Source organism: Lathamus discolor, chromosome 2, assembly GCF_037157495.1.
Source record: "Lathamus discolor isolate bLatDis1 chromosome 2, bLatDis1.hap1, whole genome shotgun sequence".
Classification (NCBI taxonomy): domain Eukaryota; kingdom Metazoa; phylum Chordata; class Aves; order Psittaciformes; family Psittacidae; genus Lathamus; species Lathamus discolor.
The window spans coordinates 41258120-41278493 of record NC_088885.1 but is presented as its reverse complement, the minus strand read 5'-3'; the positions used below and the strand labels follow the sequence as shown (position 1 = coordinate 41278493).

The following is a 20374-nucleotide window of genomic DNA, read 5'->3' as shown; positions in this document are numbered from 1 at the left end:
CCCGGCGGCATTCGCCCGCCCGTGCGACCTCTCCGTCCTGACTCTCCTTGCGGGAGGGGTGCAGCCTCCACCCAGCCGGGCCGCGGCTCGGGCCGAGGCGCTCCAAGCAAGGATTCCGGGAAGGCGAGGGTCGGGGGAGACCGGGGCAGCAGCGGACCGTCCGGGTGGGGCACGGCATGGCCGGGCAGGGCGGCAGGAGCCTCTCGCTGCCTCGGAGCTGCCCCGCGGGGAGCCCAGAGCAGGGGGGGGAGCGGCGGGGCCGCGCCTCCCCCGCCCTCTCCAAGCTGCTCGGCGTTACAGGTTGCGCAGAGCAGGTGCACAGAGAGAGCGGGGGGCCGCGAGGGGCCTTGGCGGCGGGCGGAGGCTGGGGGAGCGGGGGCCGTGGAGAGGAGGGGGGGCGGTCGTTCCGGGGGGGGCCCCTCTGGGGCAGGCTCTGCGCCGTCCGGGCGGGCTCCGCGCCAGCGACCGGAGAGCCGAACGCTGCCTCCAACCCGGCGCTTCCGCCCCAGGAGCCTTCCGGGAGGGAGCCCTGCTCTTCCCGGCGGGGCCGTCGCCAGACGGGGCCCGGCGGCGCGGCGCGGAGGCTCCTAGAGGAGCACACCCCGGGGCCTCCCCCTGCGCGGCCGCCGAGCAGGGGCGGCGCCGCCCTCGTCCCCGGGGGCGCCCGGTAGTCGGGTCCCCTCTTGGAGACCTCCATGCGTAACGCGGGCCGCCGGGACGGGAGAGCCCCGCCGCCGTCGCCCACTGCCCCTCGCCGTCGCCCCGACGGCAGCGAGTCGGCGGCGGGATCGGCGGCCGGGAGCCTCCCCCGGCTCGGGGCCGCCCCGCCCGAGTCCTCCCGGCCGCGGCGGCGGCGCGGGGAGCGGCGGGGAGCGGCGGAGCGCACGCGCGCCCGCGCGGGGTCCGTCCCCGCGGCGAAGCGCGCGGCGTCGCGGAGCCCGGGAGCGGCGCGGGGCCGAGGCGCGGGCGGGCGCGGAGCCGCCCGAGCGGGGGGGTGAGCGGCGGCGGCGGGGGGGGTCGGACGCCCCTCAGGGCCCGCCGGGGCTGCCCCCGGGAGCTGCGGCGGCGGCGGCGGCGCGCTCGTCCCCGCCGGGCGGTCTCCGGCGAGGGCAGCGGCGTCCGGGCGCGCCTGGTCTGCAGCCGGAGCCATTCATCCGCCGCCCCTTTGTTCGCCCTGAGAGTAACGCTGTGAATTAAAAGAAATGACAATATTTCGTATCTGCTCGGCCGGGCAGGAGAAGGGCCCTTGAGCCTGGCAAAAATCAGGCGGATCATTCATCGTGCCACCCCGCACCTGTGGGCTTGGCATTGAAAACCCCGCGGACCTCTTCCTATTCAACTTAATTATTCCCCCAAGGCGCACAATGGTTGAAATGGAGCAGGTTGGAGTCTGTTTATTGGTCGTAAATGTTTTTCTGAAGATCTTCTGAATCTCATTGTTAGCTCGTTGTTTGAGGCTGCCCTCTTTCTTTCAGACGAGAGTAGCCTTGGACTTTTCAATTTTCAATCGTAACATCTGCTTAATCGTACGGATCAAAATATGGAGACACAAAACATATGTAATGGTTGATTTGTTAAATCCTGGTAATGAGTTATTAACAAGGGAAAACAATGGGGCAGGATGGTGAGAGCCTTATGGTAACAGAGTCACTTTATGTAACGCCTGACGTTTCCCTTCTTGATAAATGGAACTAAGGTCTGAGCGCCAGGTGATAGCAAGAAAATCAATGTCTTTAGGGGCCGGCCTCGAGACTTTTTTTCTATGTGAAAAATTAGGAGACATAAAATTTAATTGGCTGATCAGGGGAAAGCAGTGGTCTTAAGTTTAATTGCCAGTAGGCTTAGCGAGGGAGACAAAACAAGATTTGGGCCTGTTTGTTTGCTTGCATCCCAGCGCCGCGTCCAAGTGTATCGTTGAAAATGTGTTTTATTATAACACATGTCATGCTTTACAGTTCCCATATTGTGTAAAGACAATAGTTAATGGTACATTAAAGACAAGCAAACCATGCCAACACGTCTTGGACACATTGTAAGGGCCTCTCTCTTTGCTCGCTTTAGGCAGCTGCAGTCCAGGACCCAGAAGCACAAAAAGAACAAGTTTGAAATACCAGGTGCATCCGAGAGAACCACGACAGGGATTGATATGTTATAGCCCAGGACATGAACCTAGCAATAAAGATATCATTGCGATTGTTTGCGGCTTCCACGCCATGTAAAGCCGGAGGCGCCGGGGCAGGCTGCTTGCTGGCGGCGGAGGCTCGGCCGCCCCGGGCTCCCCCGGCGCCCTCCGCCAAACCCGAGCACCTGTTGCCCAGACCCCGGCCCCGCCGTGGGAACCGCCTCCCGCCCGCGCTTCCAGGTCCCTGCACCGCGGCTCGCTGCGGAGTTATTTAGGGCCGTTCCCACCGGCTGCGGGATGCTGCGGAAAGCGGGAGGGAGCTTTACCGGGGGACACTCAACTGGCGTTTGTTCGACCTCGCAGCTGGCACTCGGTGCCAGTGAGGGGTGCGCGAATGGAGGAGGGGGTGAGAGCCCGGGACAGGGCAGCCTCTCGCCCCGCGCCCGGCCGCCGGCAGATGAGAGGCCCTGGGAACGGCGGCGGGGCCGGTTCACAGCGCCGGGCAGCCCCCGCCTGCGCCCGGCTTTGCGAGGGGCCCCGCCCGCACTCCCGGGCCCGTGTGAGCCCGTGGGCCGACGAAGCGGTCCTCCCGGTTCGGCCGGGGGGGTTCGGTGAGGGCCGTCTTGTTACAGTTCTTTATATGTATATATATAGCTGGTGTTTTTTTAATGGGGGCTTGCCCGTTCTGCACAATAAAGATGTCTTTTCACCTGGTGCCTCGCGGGTGATGCTTGCCACTGGAGCACAGCATCATCCCGCACGGCCAGAGCCCGCACCACCCTCCCGGCAGCCCGCAGGAACCAGGCCGCCTGCGAGCGCCTCCAGCGTCCCCCGCAGCACGCGGGGCTGGGGATTCCCCTCTCCCACTTTTGTTCTCTCCAGCCCCACTTTGCAGCCCCCGCGGGGATGCGGGGCGGGGGGGTGAGGGGCAGAAGGCTGGGCCTGAGCGGGCCTCCCCCGTCCCCTCGGGGGAGCCGTCGGGGCAGTGGGGCTGCCCCTGCGGGACCCGGTGTGTAGCTTCAGGCGGGAGGCCGGGTCTCCGGGAGCGGGGCAGGGGCCCGGGGGTTGGCGGGGAGAGGCTGCCCGGGGTGCGCCGTGGGGAACAGCGCTGGAAGGTGCAGCCATCCCCGCCATCGCCCCGATGACGGCCGCGGGTAGCAGCGGCAAGAGGCGGTGAGCCCCGGGGCTGCGTGGCTGCCGGTAACGCCTGCGCCACGCTGGTCCTCAACGCACCCGGCTGTGCTCCCCCCAGAAAGCTACCGCGGAAGCCCCGAGCCGGACTTGCGGGAGTGGCCGGTCCCGCCGCATCCCTCGGGGCCAGGACCCGCGCGGGCGCCTCCTCCTGCCCCGTGCGGCGGGATCTCGTCGGAGGAGCGCGGCGCTGGGGTGAATGGATGATGAGTCGGTCAAAAGGAGCTGTCAGTCTCTTTGAAGACTGCGTTTAAAGGGACTTGCCAAGTCAAGACGGGAGAGTGACAAGATAGAGACCCTGGTGTTTTACATGCGAAGGCCGGCTCTTCCGCTTCATCTGCACCATACTAAAGGATGTGTTGAAGCATTGAATCACAAAAAAAGTGGCACGCCGAAGAAAAGGTGCCACATAACAATGATTGTAGTGTTTTAATTGTGGGGGACCGCATCACCAGAGCCAATTGAGACGGACGGGGCTATACACAGAAGGAAACGGTACAACACTTCCATAACTTATAATTAAGCCGAAGTCCGCCTAACATTTGACTTTCTAATGAGTGTAATGAGATTACATGCCTGATGGAAGCATTTGTGCAAAAGCGACTTTCTGTGTTTAATGAGGTCCTAATACAGGACAAGATCGAATTATAGGTCGGCTCCTTTTCTCGCTCAAAGAGCTCCGTTTAAGTTCAACGACACCGGTGCCGCCCGCCTCCCGCCCGCCGCAGGACGGGGCGAGGCTTCAGCCGGGTTTGCACGGAAAATGGGCAGAGAAATAAGCAAAGCTCCCCCCCAGCCCCCTCCCCAGCCGAGCCTCGGTCTGGTTTTGTGGGTAAGTAGCTCCTCTAATTGCTATTGGAATAGATCCATGCCATCCGCGCTAGGGAACTAAATGTGTCTAACTAGGTTAATGCAATTAGCATGCATGCAACATATTGCTCCCACTTCGCGGCAGCTTTGAAAAAAAAAAACCCAACCGAGAGAGAGAGATGTACAGTATATGATGGGTAATAATTATGCCTTGGCTCACCCGGGCCGTTCCCACCCGCCCGGGCACGCCGCGGGGACAGCTCTGCTCCGGCCGGCGGCCGGGCCGGGCATCTGCGACTCTCCCGGGGGCCGAGCCGTCGGGGCTGAGCCGCGGGTGCCACGGGAAAATCAGCACCTGCGGCGCCGGGCCGAGCCCAACGCCCAGCCCCGGGCCGGCCCCCCCCCCCCCCCCCCCCCCCCCGCCCCGCCGGTAGCACTTGCACGCCCTGGTCCCCACCGCCCCCTCCCCTTGCCGCCAGGCAGGTGCAGCCCCCCAACACATACACACACATCCCCAGCAGCGGGGTACGCGGGGCTGTGGCTACAGGAGCAACTCTGCCACCAGTTGCTGGGGACAGCCCGGCCTCACACGCGCAGAGACCAAGCTTGTCCCCCCTCTTTACCCCCTCCGCCCCGGCACTTTTGGGAAGAGCTTTGTCCGGCTGCGGTTGCGCGCCCATCCCCGTGGCGGCGGGCCGCGATACAAAACAGCGGCGGGAGAAAGAGGAGTGTCACACCCTCGCAAGGTTGGTGTTTGGGGACCCGGGTCTTTCAGCTGGAAGCTACAAGCAGGCAGCAGAAGCACTGAAAGGAGGGGACCTCCTAGAGATAGACAAAGACATCAGTTGGAAGCACTTCAGGAGAGGACGTCAAAAGGGGTGGAGAGAGGGGGTAGGTCTCCCCCGCCCGTCCCCGGCCCTCCTAGCTGTATAAGACCAGCCCGAGCCGGCGATGGGGCAGAGCGCGGCTGGCTGGGGCGGCCTTCAGGCCCCACATAGCCAGGGCTCACCCCGCCTACCCGGGGATCGGGACGGGTGCTTACGGACGGGCTTCCCCGGGATGCGGCGGGACTCCCGGCAGCCGCTTCCCGCAAAAACACTGCTCCACAAGGTACAGTCTGGTTTATTATTAACAAACACAGGAACAGTCCACGTGCGGCAATAAATTATTTTCACAAGTTCTGGCAATTTTTTTGTTTTCCTTCCACCACCCCCCCCCCCAAAAAAAAAAAAAAAAAAAGGTGCTGGTGGAATAAACCTATTGCATGTCTTAAAAAAAATCAGGATAAATTATATAAATTATGTATTCAAAACAGACGATTCTGTATCATTGTCACTACTCCGTAATAAATAGATAAATAAAGTTGATTGCCCTTAGAGTCTGAATCTTAAATTACATTTACAATATAAGTCTTTACACACAGCATGTACAAGGAGGGCGGGGGCCACCCGCTTGGTGCCTCACGCCACGAAGTCAAAGGGAGGCTCGTTCTCGATATCCTTGAGGGAGGATTTGCTGTTCACCTTCCGCGGGTCCTCGGGGGTCCACACTTTGGCTGTCCGGATGATGTTTTGTTCCTTGAGCTGCTTTTCATCAGTCCACGACAGCGAGTGACCGGCCAGAGGGGGGAGTCCGTAGTCGGGGTCGCTAGGGGACGGAGATCCTGGGGGACAGAGGGAGAAAGGGAGGGGGTTATTGCTGGGGACGGCATTCCTGCGGAGCTCCAAGCCGGGATGAGCCGGGCAGGGCCGTGCCGTACGGGGCCGTGCCAGGCCGCCACTTACTTGTGCCGCGGTGGCAGATGATGATTTTCTTGGGCTGGCTGGGGCTCTCACTGCTGGCGCTGCGCAGCGGCAGGTCGGACTGCACCAGCTCGCTGAGGAAGTTGATGTAGCCGATGGCTAGCCGGAGTGTGTCCACCTTGGAGAGCCGCTTCTCGTAGGGGAGGGTGGGGATGTGCGAGCGCAGCCCCTCGAAGGCGTCGTTGATGGACTGCATCCGCCGCCGCTCCCGCACGTTGGCGGCCTGCCGGAGCTGCTGCAGCTCCGCCTCGGAGCGCACCCGCCGCCGCCTCTTGGCTGAGCCCAGCGCCTGAAGCCGCCCCCCAGGGGACAGCAGCGCCGCGCCCGCCGCCCCGCAGCACTCATAGGAGAAGCCGGGCGAGGCGGGCGACGGCGGGAAGGTGGCGGCCGGCGGCGGGCAGCGGTAGCCGCCCTCGAGGTCGCCGCCGTCGCGGTAGTACTCCTGCAGCTGCCGGCTGAGGAAGTCCACGTCCGGCTCCAGCAGACCGTCGGCTGCCAGCGCGTCCCGCGAGGACGGCTCGGGAAAGAAGTCCTCCTCGTCGAAATACGGGGGTGAGGAGAAGGAGTCCAGCCCTCCGGCGAAGTGCTCCAGCAGCACAGTCTCCATGCTGCGCCCGGCCTCGGTGGGGACGGGCCGCGACGGGGCGGGCGGCCAGCCCCGCCGGGACGCGCCTGCAGCCGCTCCCGCCGGCCCGGTAGCCGAGCCGCCCCGGGGGCGGCGGGGCCCCCGCCCCTGCCCGTGGCCTGCTCTCCCCGCCCCTGGGTGGCCGGGAGGCCGGGCCGCTGCCGCCGCTCTCCAGGGAGGAGGCCGGAGCCGGCTGGCGCGGCGGGCCGGCACGCGAGGAGTCTTATAACGACATCCCCGGGCGCGTGCCGCTGACCGCCGCCGACAGCCAATCAGCGCCCGCCGGGGGGGTGGACGAGCGGGGGGGGGGTGGACGGGCCCCCCCGTCGGGGCGACACCCGCGGCGCTCCCGCCGACCGAGGGGCGGCGCCGCGGCGGAGAGTGGGGGGGCGGGGGTGGAAGGCTGATGGTGACCCCCGACGGTGCCCCCCGCCCTGTCCTGCCGGGCCTCGCCCGGCCCCGCCGCCAGGGTAAGCGCCTGGAGCCCGCGAAGCAGTTCAGGCTGGTGCTCCGCACACGTCGAGGCTCGCAGCCCCTGCCAGCCCAACGGCCCTTCCCACAAGCCACAGGCTGACCGCGCGAGCTGGCATCGGGAGGATTAGTACCCGCTCCTGGCGCCAGGAGGGGTCACCACCGCCAGCCCCTGCCGTCAGCAGAGCCACTGTCGGAGCGGGCATCGGGTGGATGGATGGCGCAGGGTTTGAAAGGCGGACAGATCTATCGTAACATCGAGCAGTCAGCTCCTTGAGCTGAGCGTGTGGCGATGTTGACCTGCCGCGTTTTAACTTTTCCCACTCCCACTGCACTCTCGGGAGGAGCACGTTTGGCGGAGGCTCTGTTAATAATTCCCCAACTGACTCTCACTGATTAAAGCCCTAAAAATTCTCACCAGGGTGAAATGGATTACCCGGCAGATTAGGGGAGGATTATCTCTTGTCATTAGCGCTGCAGTAGTTTGTCCGGCAGAGGCTGTCGGGGTTTATCGAAAGTGACTTTTCAGTGTGGCACCAGTAACTCCGATATCAAACCCCGAGTGGAAACGCTCCGCGCTCTATCAGTAGAGAAGGACAGGGCCAGCTCCGGGAAAGTAATAAATGACTCGACTTCAAAGCCGCTGACAACGCCGTGATAACGGCGGGGAAACGCGTGAGTCACGGGAGGGAACAAAGACCTTTGCAAGAACCAGTTTTTGAGAAGTCCTGCCTGCAGACGGACCGCGCGAAAAAGCGAGAAGGGAGGGAGGAAACCTTCGCCCGACGCCAGGACGCTTTGCGGGGGGACAGCTGCCACCGTCGCGGGACGGCGGAAATGAGGGAGTCCCCCCATCGAGGGGCGGTGCGACTGCGAAGTGGCTCCCCGTTCATGTCCAGGGAGCGGGACCGAGGGCCCGCGGTGGGGATGAGGGGAAGAGGCGGAGGCTGCCGGTCCGGGAAACACCAGCCGCAGTTGCCTGCTGCGGGCATCACCGCCCGGTACCCTCCGCGGAGCTGCCAGAGCCCGGCACAGCTGCCCACGGTCGAAGAGCCTATCTCCTATTACCCTGCGCGTACTGCTCCGCTGCCTACCCGCGCCGGGAGTCCCGCTGGGCTGCATACTCCCCTCGAGTGGGAGCCCAGGCAGTTAGAGACCTGAAGAGGGCTCCAGGGCTACATCCTGCTCCCAAGCGGGGCAGCTGCGAGGCCGGACCAGGCTTTAACGGGTCTGGTCCTGAAAACGTCCGTGGATGGAGCCTGCACAAGTTCCCAGGGCAACCTGTGCGGCTGCTTCACCTTCCTCGGTGTTAAAGGAACTGGTGCTCCCCCATGTACGTAAATTTCGAACCTCCCCCGTTCCTCACGGTTTTCCGTGTGTCTGGACTCCTGTTTCCAATCACGCCCGCTGTCCCTTAACCTCACACCACGCACCGCTAGCAAAAGCCCTGCTTCTGCATGCTCTACAGCCCTCCCGCCACAGTGCTACGGCTGCCCCCGTGGCCGCCTCTGCCACAGAGTCTCATGAGTGCCATAGAACACGGGGAATAATCCCTTCCCTCGGTCCCCTGGGCTGTGAACGTGTTCCCGTAGGCAAAGAGGTGCTGCCAGCATCCCGGACGGCCAGGGCACACGGCTGGCTCTCGCCCAGCCCGCTGCCCACCGGCACTCCCAGCGCTTCCAGTGGCGCTCCCTATGGACAGCTCCGAGAGGCACGAAGCCCTCCTAGCTTGGCAGAGGCACCGCTGTGCGCGGCCCCAGAGTTCGGTGAGTCCCGGAGCCCCCGGGAGCCGTCAGCCTAGCCCTAGTCTGTCCCACAGCCACGCTGCGCAGCCCCTAATCCGTGCCATCCGCCGGCAGCCTGTCCCCGGTCTTGTGCAGAGCCCGGGACGGGGGGACAGGAGCCCTACCCGCGGCTCTCCAGTCCCCTCTGGCTCAGCTGTGGCACACTAGAATGACGGCCAGGCCCTTCCCCAGCGCTTCCCGCGCACCGTGGCCGGGAGGAGCGGGCACGCCGGGGCACGCCTGCAGCTGGAGAGATTCCTTTTCCCAAAAGAAAAGTGCCAGCTCCTTCCCTCCCCACCTGGCACGGCCCTACTCGAGGCAAGCGCAGCCAGTGGATGAACGCTATGGCATCCTAGAGAGGAGCACAGGCATAAACCTAGCACGAAATCCTCTCGGATCCATGTAATTCCTAACAGAAAACACACGGAAAAGAAAGCAAAACCTGAAATCCCAACAGCGCTGAGGTGATTTGGGGGGCATTTCCTGGCCACAGAACTATTTCTGTTCTCTCTCCTGCATGCCCAAGGAGTCATCACCCACGGGATAGTGAGTCCTTGCTCCTGTCACACTACGGCTGGAGCAGGGGAATTCAAAGCAGATAAGCAAACCATTTCGAGTGGCCCCAATCACCATCACATCCACTCGAGATCCACATTCACGCACACAAACACACCTACGCTGACTCACGGCCTGCCTTGAAGCACTTCCCCTGGGTCAGACAGGCCAAGCACCATCAGATCCAGAGGGGAGCACCCCCTGAAACAGTCTTTTCTCTGCCACCAGCCTTTTCCCTAGAGCAGCTTCTTGACCCTGGTCTGTCCTTGTCCCTAAGAGTGAGGCAGGTGTCAGGGCCTCTTTCTTTAATATGGTGGTAAGACACCTTCCCAGTGGCTGTCTGAAGGCTTTAGATTCATAGAATCATAGAATAGTTCAGTTGGAAGGGACCTTAAATATCATATAGTTCTAATCCCCCTGCCATGGACAGGGATACCTTCTGCTAGAACAGGCTGCTCAAAGCCCCATCCAACCTGGCCTCGAACTCTGCCAGGAATGAGGCAGACACAGCCTCTCTGGGCAACCTGTGCCAGTGCCATATCACCCTCACAGTAAAAAAGTTCTTCCTCATAGCTAATCTAAATCTCCCCTCTGTCAGCTTCAAGCCATTCCCCCTTGTCCTGTCACTACATCCCCTTATAAAAAGTCCCTATCCAGATTTCTTGTAGTCCCTTCAGGTACTGGAAGGCTGCTATAAGGTCTCTTCAGAGCCTTCTCTTCTCCAGGCTGAACAAGCCCACGTCTCTCAGCCTGTCTTCATAGCAAAGGTGCTCCAGCCCTCCCGATCCTGTTGGTGGCCTCCTTTCCTTTGGACTCGCTTGAGCAGGTCCACATCTCTGCTGTGCTGGGGCCCCAGAGCTGGACACTATTCCAGGTGATGTCTCATGAAAGAAGAGGAGCAGAACCACCTACCTCGACCTGCTGGCCATGCTCTTTTTGATGCTCCCCAGTATACGACTGACTTTCTGGCCTGCAAGCAAGGGGTGATGAGGAAAGAGAAGCAGGCTCTCTGCTGTTGATCTAAGGACAACAGGTGCCTAGAGACGCTGGGGTGTCCAGCACATTTTCAATGCCCGGAGCATGTCTCACTTCCCCAGGGCCGGCGGTCCTACTTTTCTCTGGCGCACAGCTGGGATGAGCCCCGCAGCACTGGGCAGTGAATGCCACACTATGGAGGTGGTACGACAACATCGGCCCACAGAGCAAAGGCAGGTGACCTGGGCAGCTGGTCTGTGCGGTCTGTCCATCCCTGCGAGGCAGCTCCGCCAGGACCGACAGAGATTTCACTGCGCCGTTGCGGTAGCAGGTTTCCCTGCGCCGACCGGCAGCTCCAAATGATGGGAGCGCACTGCTTGGGGAACGCTGAGGAGTACTTTAGCAACCTACTGTATCCAAACTGTTGGAGACTCAGAGCCTGTCTTGAAACCGCTCAGACCTAGCAGATCTTTGGTGAGTTGGCGAGCAGCGCCCCGGGGGAGGTGAGCGATGTACGGAGCTGGTCTCGAACAGCTCCTCTCCCGCTCGCCGTGCGCGCTGGCGCTTCGCTTGTGCGCAGGGCTGCGAAGGCAATGACAGGAATATCTCTGCGCGGCTCCCCGGAGCGCAGTGCCAGCTGAGACGCTCGGCTCTGGAGCAGAAGAGGCGTTTCCCTCACTGCGCCGACCTCAGCCCTCGCCCCTGCGACAATGACGGGTTTAAAGACGAACAGTTCCAGGTTTGTCCATCTGCCTGTGAGCAATGAGTAATGACCGTCCCCGAAGGAACTGTCCGAGGAGCGGAAAGGCTCCTCCCGGGTTGCCTAAGAGGTTACGAAAAAGAAACGCGAAAACCAAGAGCCGGTACCTGCGCAGCCCGGGACAAGGCAACGCACTTGGACCAGCACTACCTGTGTCGCAAACGCCCTTCTTTCAATATTTGTCCTGTCCCTCTTGTCTACCGGTGTGCTCACAGGAGCGGCACCTCCTTGAGCCACTTTCCAGCAAAGAAAGTGCGTAACCAGCTCCTGACACCTCGTTATTTTCATTCCCCGAAGGCAGGAACCAGCAGGAGACACGCCAAGGGACACATCGCCTTCCTCCACAGCGAATGACCACACAAAAGTTCCGCTGGCAGCCAACTTCACGGGGAATCGCTGAAGGTCCATAGATGGGGAGGGACATGGGGACGGGGAGAGAGGGCGCGTACCGAAATTCAGTGGATCACCGAGTGGACCCAGAGCACCCGGGCTTGCCAGGCCCTCTGGCCCTGTCTCAGCCGGGATGCTCAGCGCTGTACGCGCCTGGGGCTGGAGCCCGACTCTGGCTCGGGAAGGCGGCAAAGATCTCCCTGGGCGAGGGATCCCGCAGTACATCTAGGAAGCCACAGCGGCCCTGCTGTTCTAGGGCAAGAAGAGAGCCCGTCCGGCTGGTGCCCATCCCTTCCCTCTGACAGGTTTCATCTCGGGGTCTCCTGGTGCCGGAGCGGAGCCTGGCAGCAGGAGCAGTCCCTCGCCCCGGCGGGACTGCAAAGCGCGCACGACTCTCGGCGATGCTCTGCGTGGGTCGCGGAAAAATACTGTCTCTGAACTCCCAACACTCGCGGGGCGGAGCGTGGAGGCTCATACTCGAGGGATCGGGCCCCGGAGGCTTCGCAACCCCTTGGGTCTGCCCCGATTCCCACAAATCCCTTCTTTTTACCCGCACACCCATGGCCTGGCGGATGTCTTAGCGGCGGACGGGGGGTCGAGCGGCTCCCTCCGGGCACCCCGCAGGAACAAGCGACAGAGCGCTGCTCCCCAGCCCCTCCGCTGTGGTACAAGCCCCGCTGTGAGAAGCAGCAGCGCTCGCCCTCTGTGCTTTCCTCGACCGCGGAGCTCCCGGGGGGGCTGCCTGGGGAGCGCGTCCCTGCGCTGGACCCTAGCTGGAGGAGGCAGTGGGTCCCTCCGACGCCCCTGAGTTCCCATCCCCGCCGCCTCCTGGCCCCGGCTTCCACTTTCGTCTACGTTCTGCCCTGAACAGAGACAGGAACCCGATAAAAGGTGGAGTTAAGTAAGCAACAGCGAGGTCCGAGGTGGAGAGGAGCCACAGGCCTCCACCCTGCAAGCTGCCTTTCAGTACAGGACCTCGAGAAGTAACTCCAAGTCCTATGATAATCCAGAACAATGAAACCTGCTAGCTACACCTAAGGTAACACCCCGGATCCCATGAGGTCCCCAGGTGTGTTGGGTTTCCTATCCAGGCCTAAAATCCAGCTCTCACTCTTATGTTACCAGCATATATTTCCTAGGTCCTATTGATCCAATGCCATGAAGCCACAGGAATTGAAATACAAGTCGGGAGAGACCCCCCCTTCCTCCATGGACCCAATATTCTTCTCAAATCTTCATCTGTCAGCGTTCGATTAAAGAGGAGAACTCAGGTCCATAAAGCCGCAGTGAGGCAAATACCGAGTATAGCTAGCTTTTTCTCAAGATTATAAAACTCACCAGCTCACCTATAAGAATTCCTCAGTGTACTGCACTCGCTCAGAGATATAACGTTTGATGCAGACATGAAGCAGGAGGCTTTTGAAAGACTGGACCAGAGCTGGTCTCAGGTCTTTTTACCACTGAAAGCATAATTTAACCTAAGCTTTGCCCAGTGCAACCTTGGGGGGCCGTGTATTTCCTGGTAATAAACTTTCGACAACTTTCCTGCTCTGCAGGCAAGGGAGGAGACCTTCAACACCTCACTGGGGTGTCAGGGTGTCTCATCGCACACTTAACAGAGGGCAAGCCTGCTCTGTGCCAAATCCTGCTGGATGGAAACCGCTATGCAGAACTTCTGTAGGAGCTCTTTTGCTCCCCGAGGGCCACCAAAGCCCCACCAACTCTCACCGCCTGTGCCCCACAGCACCCTCCGGACCCCAAAGGCTGGTGCCCTGAACCCGTGCGGAAGTCCCGGAGCAAGGCCTAGCCCAGGCGTGCGGAGGGAACGGGACCAGTCCCCGAGGACCGGCCGCAGCGGCCCCACCCCCTCCCCAACCACCACGTGAGGCCCATAAATACGCTGGAGAGGAAGGCTTCCCCTCCCCTACGTCCCCCCCCGCCCGGCACTGCTACCGGAGCAAGCGCGGCGCGGCGGGGATGCAGCTCCACAAAGACGGTGTGGCGGCCCTGGGCCCTCGCACGCCCGGCCGACGAGGAGGCACCTGCAGCCGGGGTCGGCCCGGCTGCGCGCCCTTCCCTCCGCGCTGGTACCTGGGCGTTGGGCTGGTAATGCACCATAAAACCCCTCCTTTCAGGCTCTTTCAAGCCGAGATCGCGGAGGTCACCATGTCTACAAACCCCCCTCTGTCGGCCGCTCGGGCCGGGGTGCCAGCGCGGCAAGCTGGAAAGCAGGCACAGCCCATGGGAATCCCAACACTTGTGCCGCCGGCTCCCCCGGCCCGCCCTTCCCCCCCTCCGCAGCCCCGAGGGGCCGTTGAATGTAACAAATGAGCTGCAATCGATCTGCGGGCACGGGGGAAAATCAAATTATATGGTGCGGCTGGGCGGCCGCGGTCGGCAAAAGGTGCAGAGAGCGGCAGGCGAGCTGCCGGCTTTCCTCCGCCGCAGCGCTCGGCGCGGAGTGGACAGGCTGCCAGCCCAGCCTAGCCCCAGCTTCGCTTCTACCCGGCTCCGTGGCAGAGATGGGAAGTATCTGGCTCGCCCCGGTCTCTCTGAACGCGGCTCTGCCAGCAGGTCCCTCCATGCCCCGAAGCACCCTACGACGTTCCGGTCTCGCTGCGGACCTGCGCACAGGTTGCGCGGCGTCCGGAAGTGCTACCAGCTATGGCAAAGCGCCTGGCTGGACTTCAGCAAAGATCAAAGATCTTTCCTCCCCTTCTGGTGCCGCTTTCAGGTCTCCTGCCCGAGCTCCTTTCCCGGGCCTGAGGCTGGCGAGGGGCAGCAACCCCATCACGGCATCGGTGCCGCCGGGCTTGCCCCGCACATGCGGAACCCCGGGCTCGCTCAGGCACCCGGCAGCCCGGCCTGGCAGCACCTGCCGCAGCCGCGGGCTGTGTGCGAGCAGGGGTCTTGTACCTGAGCCCTTTCTCTCCCCCAGCCGTGCGCGGGGCACGGCTCCTCTTGGGAACCCCCGCGCAAGGCCGGCGGTTGCCTGCGGTCCATGGGAATCTGGCCACTTGCGCCGGGCGCAGCCGGGAGGGGGCTGTGCTTCCTTTACAAAAAGAGACACAATTAAGCAAAATGCTCAATGAACATTATAAATGATGTGCAATCGCCTCGCAGATTGTCTAGCAAATCAAATTATATGGTTGCTCACGGATGATTTCCATGTGCTTTAAAACGCAAACAGGTACTTTCTGATTTGAGGAGGGGGGGGTGTTGGTGGGGTTTTTTCCCAAACAAGAAGAAAAAGAAAGCGCAGCTCTTTAAACATTGCGGAGCAATGCCACACGCTGAAAGGCGGCTGTGTGAATATTCACGTTCTCCTTTGTTCTGCCCTGAATTTCACAATAGCTCGGGGAGGGCACGCTCACTGCACTCTTGTAAATTTACCAATCCTTGACTAAAACCGCCAGGCACCTGCTTGGCAAAGCACAAAGCTGCCTACGTTTCCACGAAGAATTTACTATTTCATCAGCTTCTAAATTGCTCCATAACAGAACGGCTCGAAGCTAGCATCATTGAAATCAACGGAAATGACCGGGTTTGTGGCTCCGCAGGCTGCGCAAGCGGCAGGGCCGCGGCTGCTCTCCGGCTTCTCCAGCGGTTCAGGTGCGAGCAGGGCGGCAGTGCCGTGCCTGCTGGGCTAGCCGGGGCTGCCCGGCCCTGCCAGGTCCGGGCTGTGGAGCTCGGAGGAAAAGGCAGCCACAGTTCGGGACGGGGGATGCCGGGCAAGTGCTGGTTGTCCTGGACGGGGAGGACGCAGGAGCTCCTATAGGGCATCGCAGCGGAATAAACTGTCAACAAACCTGACCGGCCACGATCGGGAACAGTCTCCTAAACGGGCAGCGACCACCCCAGAAGGTGCGGGCTGCCCGGATCCCTCGGTGGCATCCCGGAAGAGCCCTGCCCTGGGCCGCCCTCCCGTTCGCCGCGGCACTGGCTGCGGGGTGTCACTGTGCTCTCTCCCTTGGGGGACTGGTAAGCCAGGCCACTGGAGGGGAGCAGTGTGTGAAAAGCACGTTCGGTAAGGAGTCCCTTACTTTCCAGTGCATGAAACCATTCATGGGAAGCGGGAATCGTTCCTTGAGAGCAGGTCCTGATCCAGAGCATCGCTCACTTGAAAACCCGCACCGGACGGTCACGCGTAACCACGGGAGGGCTGGCTGGACCAAGGCAAAGCAGATGCCTGCTCATGAGGCTCTACCCACACGCCGGACAGCTTAAAAAGGGCCACAAAGCTCCTTAGCATCAGCGGCCAGGAGGCACTGTCACTCGGTTTGAATGGTTTTTACTCAGGAAAACTTTCTATGACTAAAAGGCCTATCCCAATGGATAACAGGGCACTTTTTTATTTCAGGAAGCAACCGTGTTACATTATCTCTTACATAAATATGTAGAACTCTAGAAATAAGGTTTTTCTAGTCATTGCTCTTTTTTTTGGGGGGGGGGGTTAGAGGCTCCTTCTGTTTTTTCTCCTCCCTTGATTCCCCCTCCCTGGTTTATGCCTATTTGCTCTTGTGAGTGCAGGTTCCCACAAAAGGTGTCAATCTCCACAGGATTTTCCCTTAGGCTTATAGGACTTACATAGTCCTCCAGGAGATGGATGACTGTGGAAAATGCCTTTCCTTGGAGAACGCCGTTGGTATTTGCCTTTCTGTCAAAACTCCTCATGTTGTACTTCATGGGTTGTATTTGCATTTTTCATGGCCATGTTCCTTCCGTGGCTCATGACCACTTTGTCATTAACTACTGCCCCAAGGTCTTTTTCCTCCTCTACCTGGCAAGGACTTCCAAGGCCACAGCACATGTTCTTACGATGTGTCCCAAATACATGACCTCCTATTGCTGGGTTTCATTCCTTGCTTGCCACTGTGGCACTCGCAATCCTAAGCCTCCTCCTGATGACTTTTCAAGCCTTCTCCATGCTGGGACGTCCACCCTCCTCCATGATTGTGTCAGATGTTGTTAGCAGAATCCTTCTTTTGTTCTAAAACTGTCAATGAAGATTTTCCATTGAGTCTGTAAGAGCAAAGAGATTACTATCCTGGGCCATGGCATAAGTCCATCCGATTTCTTCATCCACGTGTGTCAGTGGTAAGAGCTCAGGGACTTCTTTGGCCAGAGATTGCTTCTGTGTATCTAAAAGTTCTTGATGCATTTCTCTCTCTTTCATGAATTTGTCTAATGGCTTTTAGAACTAAAGCAGCAAGTTGATGTACTAAAACTATTAGATACTATTTCGTAGGGCTGAGTTTAAAATTAATGATTCCTGTCTTGGAAGAAGTTGCACGATTTAGAGATGCAGGTAAAACCAGAGGCTTAGAAGCATGCGAGGGGTCCACATTCCTCAAGAATCATTCCTCAGCTACCACGTAACCCCACAAACATCTCTCCTGCGGACACACCCTACATTGTTGGTGTTTTGTTGAATAGTCTTGGCTGTAATACGATATGAAAACTATCTCAATGATTTTTAACTAGGAAGAGCTGACCTGCCATAGTTGTTCAGTTGTTCCAGTGGAGATCCCTCAACCCCCACTTCTAAGTCCCATTAGGTTTTTCTCCAGCCCAGAGTCAGACATCTTACATGTTTTGGCTCCTTGCTGAGCCCGCTGGCTCACTCTTGCGTTCTTTGTTGAGCACCCGCCTCTTACTGTACCAGGAGCCTTGGGGCTGGGTGCCCAGCACCTACAATTTAGGCATTGCAAAACCACATCTCTCCATCCATTTAGCCCTGAGGCTTTTATCTTTGTGGCAAATCATTAACCAAGTCAGGGACATGAAAAACATCTACACAGGGAGATGCTGCATGTTCTTTGGAAGTTGTCCACACATGGAAAGTACTGTTTTACCTAGCCTGATAGATCTTCTCCTAAGCTCACCTTAAATAAGCATGGGAGAACACTGTTCATTCCACTCTATGAGAACCTTTCTCACAGTGAGGATTGTTTTCATGCCTCCTCTCAATGAGTTCTTCCTGAGATGAAGAAAATCCATATCCCTTTAGTGTGTCTTTTTTAAATATAACATTTTTTGTTGTTTGCTGCTAATTTCCCTGTAGCTTTTCTTCAAGTGTACTGTCCAAAACTGGACACTGTATTTAGGCTAAGCCTCACCAGTGCCAAGTAGAGCAGAATAATTACCTCATAGTTGTACCCAAGACACTGGTGCTAATATATCCCCAAATGACATTTGTTTTTTTCTGTATAGGTTTTATCCCACTTTACCCAGTGCTTAGTTCACAACAGCCAGTTGATCCATTCCTGCACTATTGCTGCCATATCAGCTATTTCTCACTTCACGAACCACACATTTGACGTCTTTTTTCCCAAGACTGCATTTTGTACTTGTCTTTATTACAGTGCAGCTTATTGATTTCAGGCAAGCTCTCCAATCTGTGAAGATCAATGTGAGTCCTGATCTTGTTCTCCAAATCAACCTCTCCCAGCCAGCGCTCTCTGGAGTTGAATTAAGTACTCTCTTTTCCAGCAGCTATTTATTGTTGAAAACGTTGGGGCCACAACTGATGCCTGCAAGACCCCACTTGGCACATCCAACTTTGACAGTGAACAGCAGATGAGTGCCTTAGTATGATTCAAACATTATGCGCTCAGTCTAATCCCGATTTCATTTAGATCTCATCACACAGTTTGGTTTATAAAAAGAGTAAGGCTTTTGATACTAACAAAGTTGAGATATATCACATCTATCTCTTTATACACTTGGCTAGTTAGTCCTTCAAATAAGGACACGGAATTAATTTGAAGTGATATGTTCTTGATTAATCCATGTTGATATGTTCTACTGCTTTCTTATCTCTTATGTGCTTACAAATTGATTAATAATTGACTCTCATTATCATGGTAACGCTGATGGATTTATACTTCCCAGGATCCTCTTCTTTGCTCTTTTTTTTTTTTTTTTTTGGGGGGGGTGCTGTAAACACATGCCTCTGGAATCAATGTCCTCAAGCAAGTCACTCACAAGTGAGCTGTCATTACCTCTAACTTTAGCCAGTTAAAAGCTGCACATTAATTAGAAGGGGATTCAGTTCCTTACACACAGGAGTATGACACAGAGTTTAGTATCATGCTAAGTATTATATAGTACCATATATATTTCTTGGGACTTGCAGATATGAGACAGGACCCACAGGAGTCCTCCACGTTTCTGAAAGCTCAGCTGGAGCTTCCTTGTAGGCTATTCATGTGGGATACCTGAGAGCATCTAAAAAAATATAAATCTATGTTAAAGTAACTACACCCCTAAGTATAAGGTGTTAATTAATAGTTAAGGAAAAAAAGATGGGTGTACCAGCTTGGGTGGTTTTGTTGATTGAGAGGAATCCAGGGTTTTATAGCTCAGCGGTATCTATCAAGTGCAGAATCCAGCCTTTCACTCACTTGCAGGTGTTGTGAGGATAACCACATGGAAGCTTGCAGGGCACTCTGATCTGTGATAAAAGAGCTGCATGCACCCAAGGCAGAAAGTTTGAATGCACTATGTAGTGCAGATGACAATATTGGAAGTTTACCCGAGCTGCCCACATCCCTGAGCTGTATTAAGACCTTCCTCCAGATCTACAGACAGAACATTCATGGTAAGACACATCTAGAACAGAAAAAAAAAAAAAAAAAAGGCAGTAAATAAAGAAAATATCAAAGACCACATCAGATTAAAATTGCTTCTGTTTTGTTACTGAAATGTTCAAGACCTCTTCTGACATAGCAAGTCCCAAAGGTTCATGAGGTAAATCCACTGCACACATACACTCATGTTCTTCTGATGTACAAGATCTTGATGATAAATTGTGGGTGAACAAATGAATGACGTAAGGTACCGGTGGGGAAGGGGTACCTTGAGAAAGCAGCTTCTCCTTCATCTGTGCCTTGATTTGCAAGCTGTCAGAAATATGTAGAAACCATTCCACTGCCAGTAGCTTACAGTCTGTTTGATTTAATCCATGCACCCATTGGCTACTCCATCAACAGAGCCCAGAAGAAGTTACCATATAATAGCTCACATCCAAATGAGTGCCGCAGTTTCCCAGCGTGAGGACTGAACCTGAATCACCATAGGCCACCTGTCCCGGCTCACCACTGCAATGGGCAGTAGAGGGATTTAGCCCTTATTTGTAGCCTTTTGTCTGCTGCCTTGTTGTTTGGGTGGGGCTGCACCTGTTCATGGCGAGTGGGAATCCCTTAATTGCGGCTGCGGGGCTGGGCAGCTAGGGCTGGCCCTGCACACTGGCACACAAAGGCTTAGGGAACACATGTGAATGTGGTGCCCTCTTTATGCCATGCCAGCGTTCATGGCAAATCATCCACAGGTCTTCACGGCTCAGTTCCTGCATTCCCAGGGCTTCTGCCTGGTATCTCACACGCCGGATTGTCCTTTTGTTGCAGGGCAGAGATGCTGTCTCTCTGTATTTTGGATTATTGGGGCCCACAGTTGTTTAGGAATAGCACCCGAGGGACAATAATACATTTTAAGGTGTACTTTTGGTTATAGAATCATCAGTTCTTTCCTGTTATCAAATGCAAACTGAGTTTACTTGGTGAACATATCCCTACTGATTTGAAGTGTCATGTTAGTAACGATAGCTTGAGCCATGGGTTATACAATACACTCCACTGAATCCTCAGAGCTGATGAGACCCCAGTCTCTTCCCTTCTGGCAGAAATCCATTCCCTCCCTCCCTCCCCTCCCCTAGACTCTCCTCTGCCCTTGACACCTCGTTTCCTGGATGTCATCATCTCTTGCTCCCTCTTCTCCCTCCCTACCCAAGCTTTGCCTCTTTTAATTCCCAGTCAAGTGTTATTGTCTCCCCCCCCCAGAATGCCATCAGAGAAGACACAAATAACACAGCTGGCCTACACCTTTTAA

General features: G+C 57.7%; 1 protein-coding gene across 1 annotated transcript; it reads right to left on the bottom strand.

Moving 5' to 3' along the window:
- Nucleotides 1-5229: 5229 nt before the first annotated feature.
- PTF1A (pancreas associated transcription factor 1a) lies at nucleotides 5230-6580 on the bottom strand. The gene is made up of 2 exons (XM_065669248.1): nucleotides 5908-6580; nucleotides 5230-5786 (listed from the first exon to the last, which is right to left on the bottom strand). The coding sequence occupies exons 1-2, from the start codon at nucleotides 6530-6532 to the stop codon at nucleotides 5584-5586; spliced, it is 828 nt and encodes a 275-aa protein (XP_065525320.1). The 5' UTR covers nucleotides 6533-6580; the 3' UTR covers nucleotides 5230-5583.
- Between the last annotated feature and the right edge of the window lie 13794 nt (nucleotides 6581-20374).

What these genes read in the sequence shown, in the direction of transcription:
- PTF1A (XM_065669248.1), bottom strand. Translation starts at nt 6,532, where the DNA reads ATGGAGACTGTGCTGCTGGAGCACTTCGCCGGAGGGCTGGACTCCTTC. An exon ending in CATCTGCCACCGCGGCACAA is followed by an intron (nt 5,787 to 5,907) that starts GTAAGTGGCGGC and finishes TCTGTCCCCCAG; the next exon opens with GATCTCCGTCCCCTAGCGAC.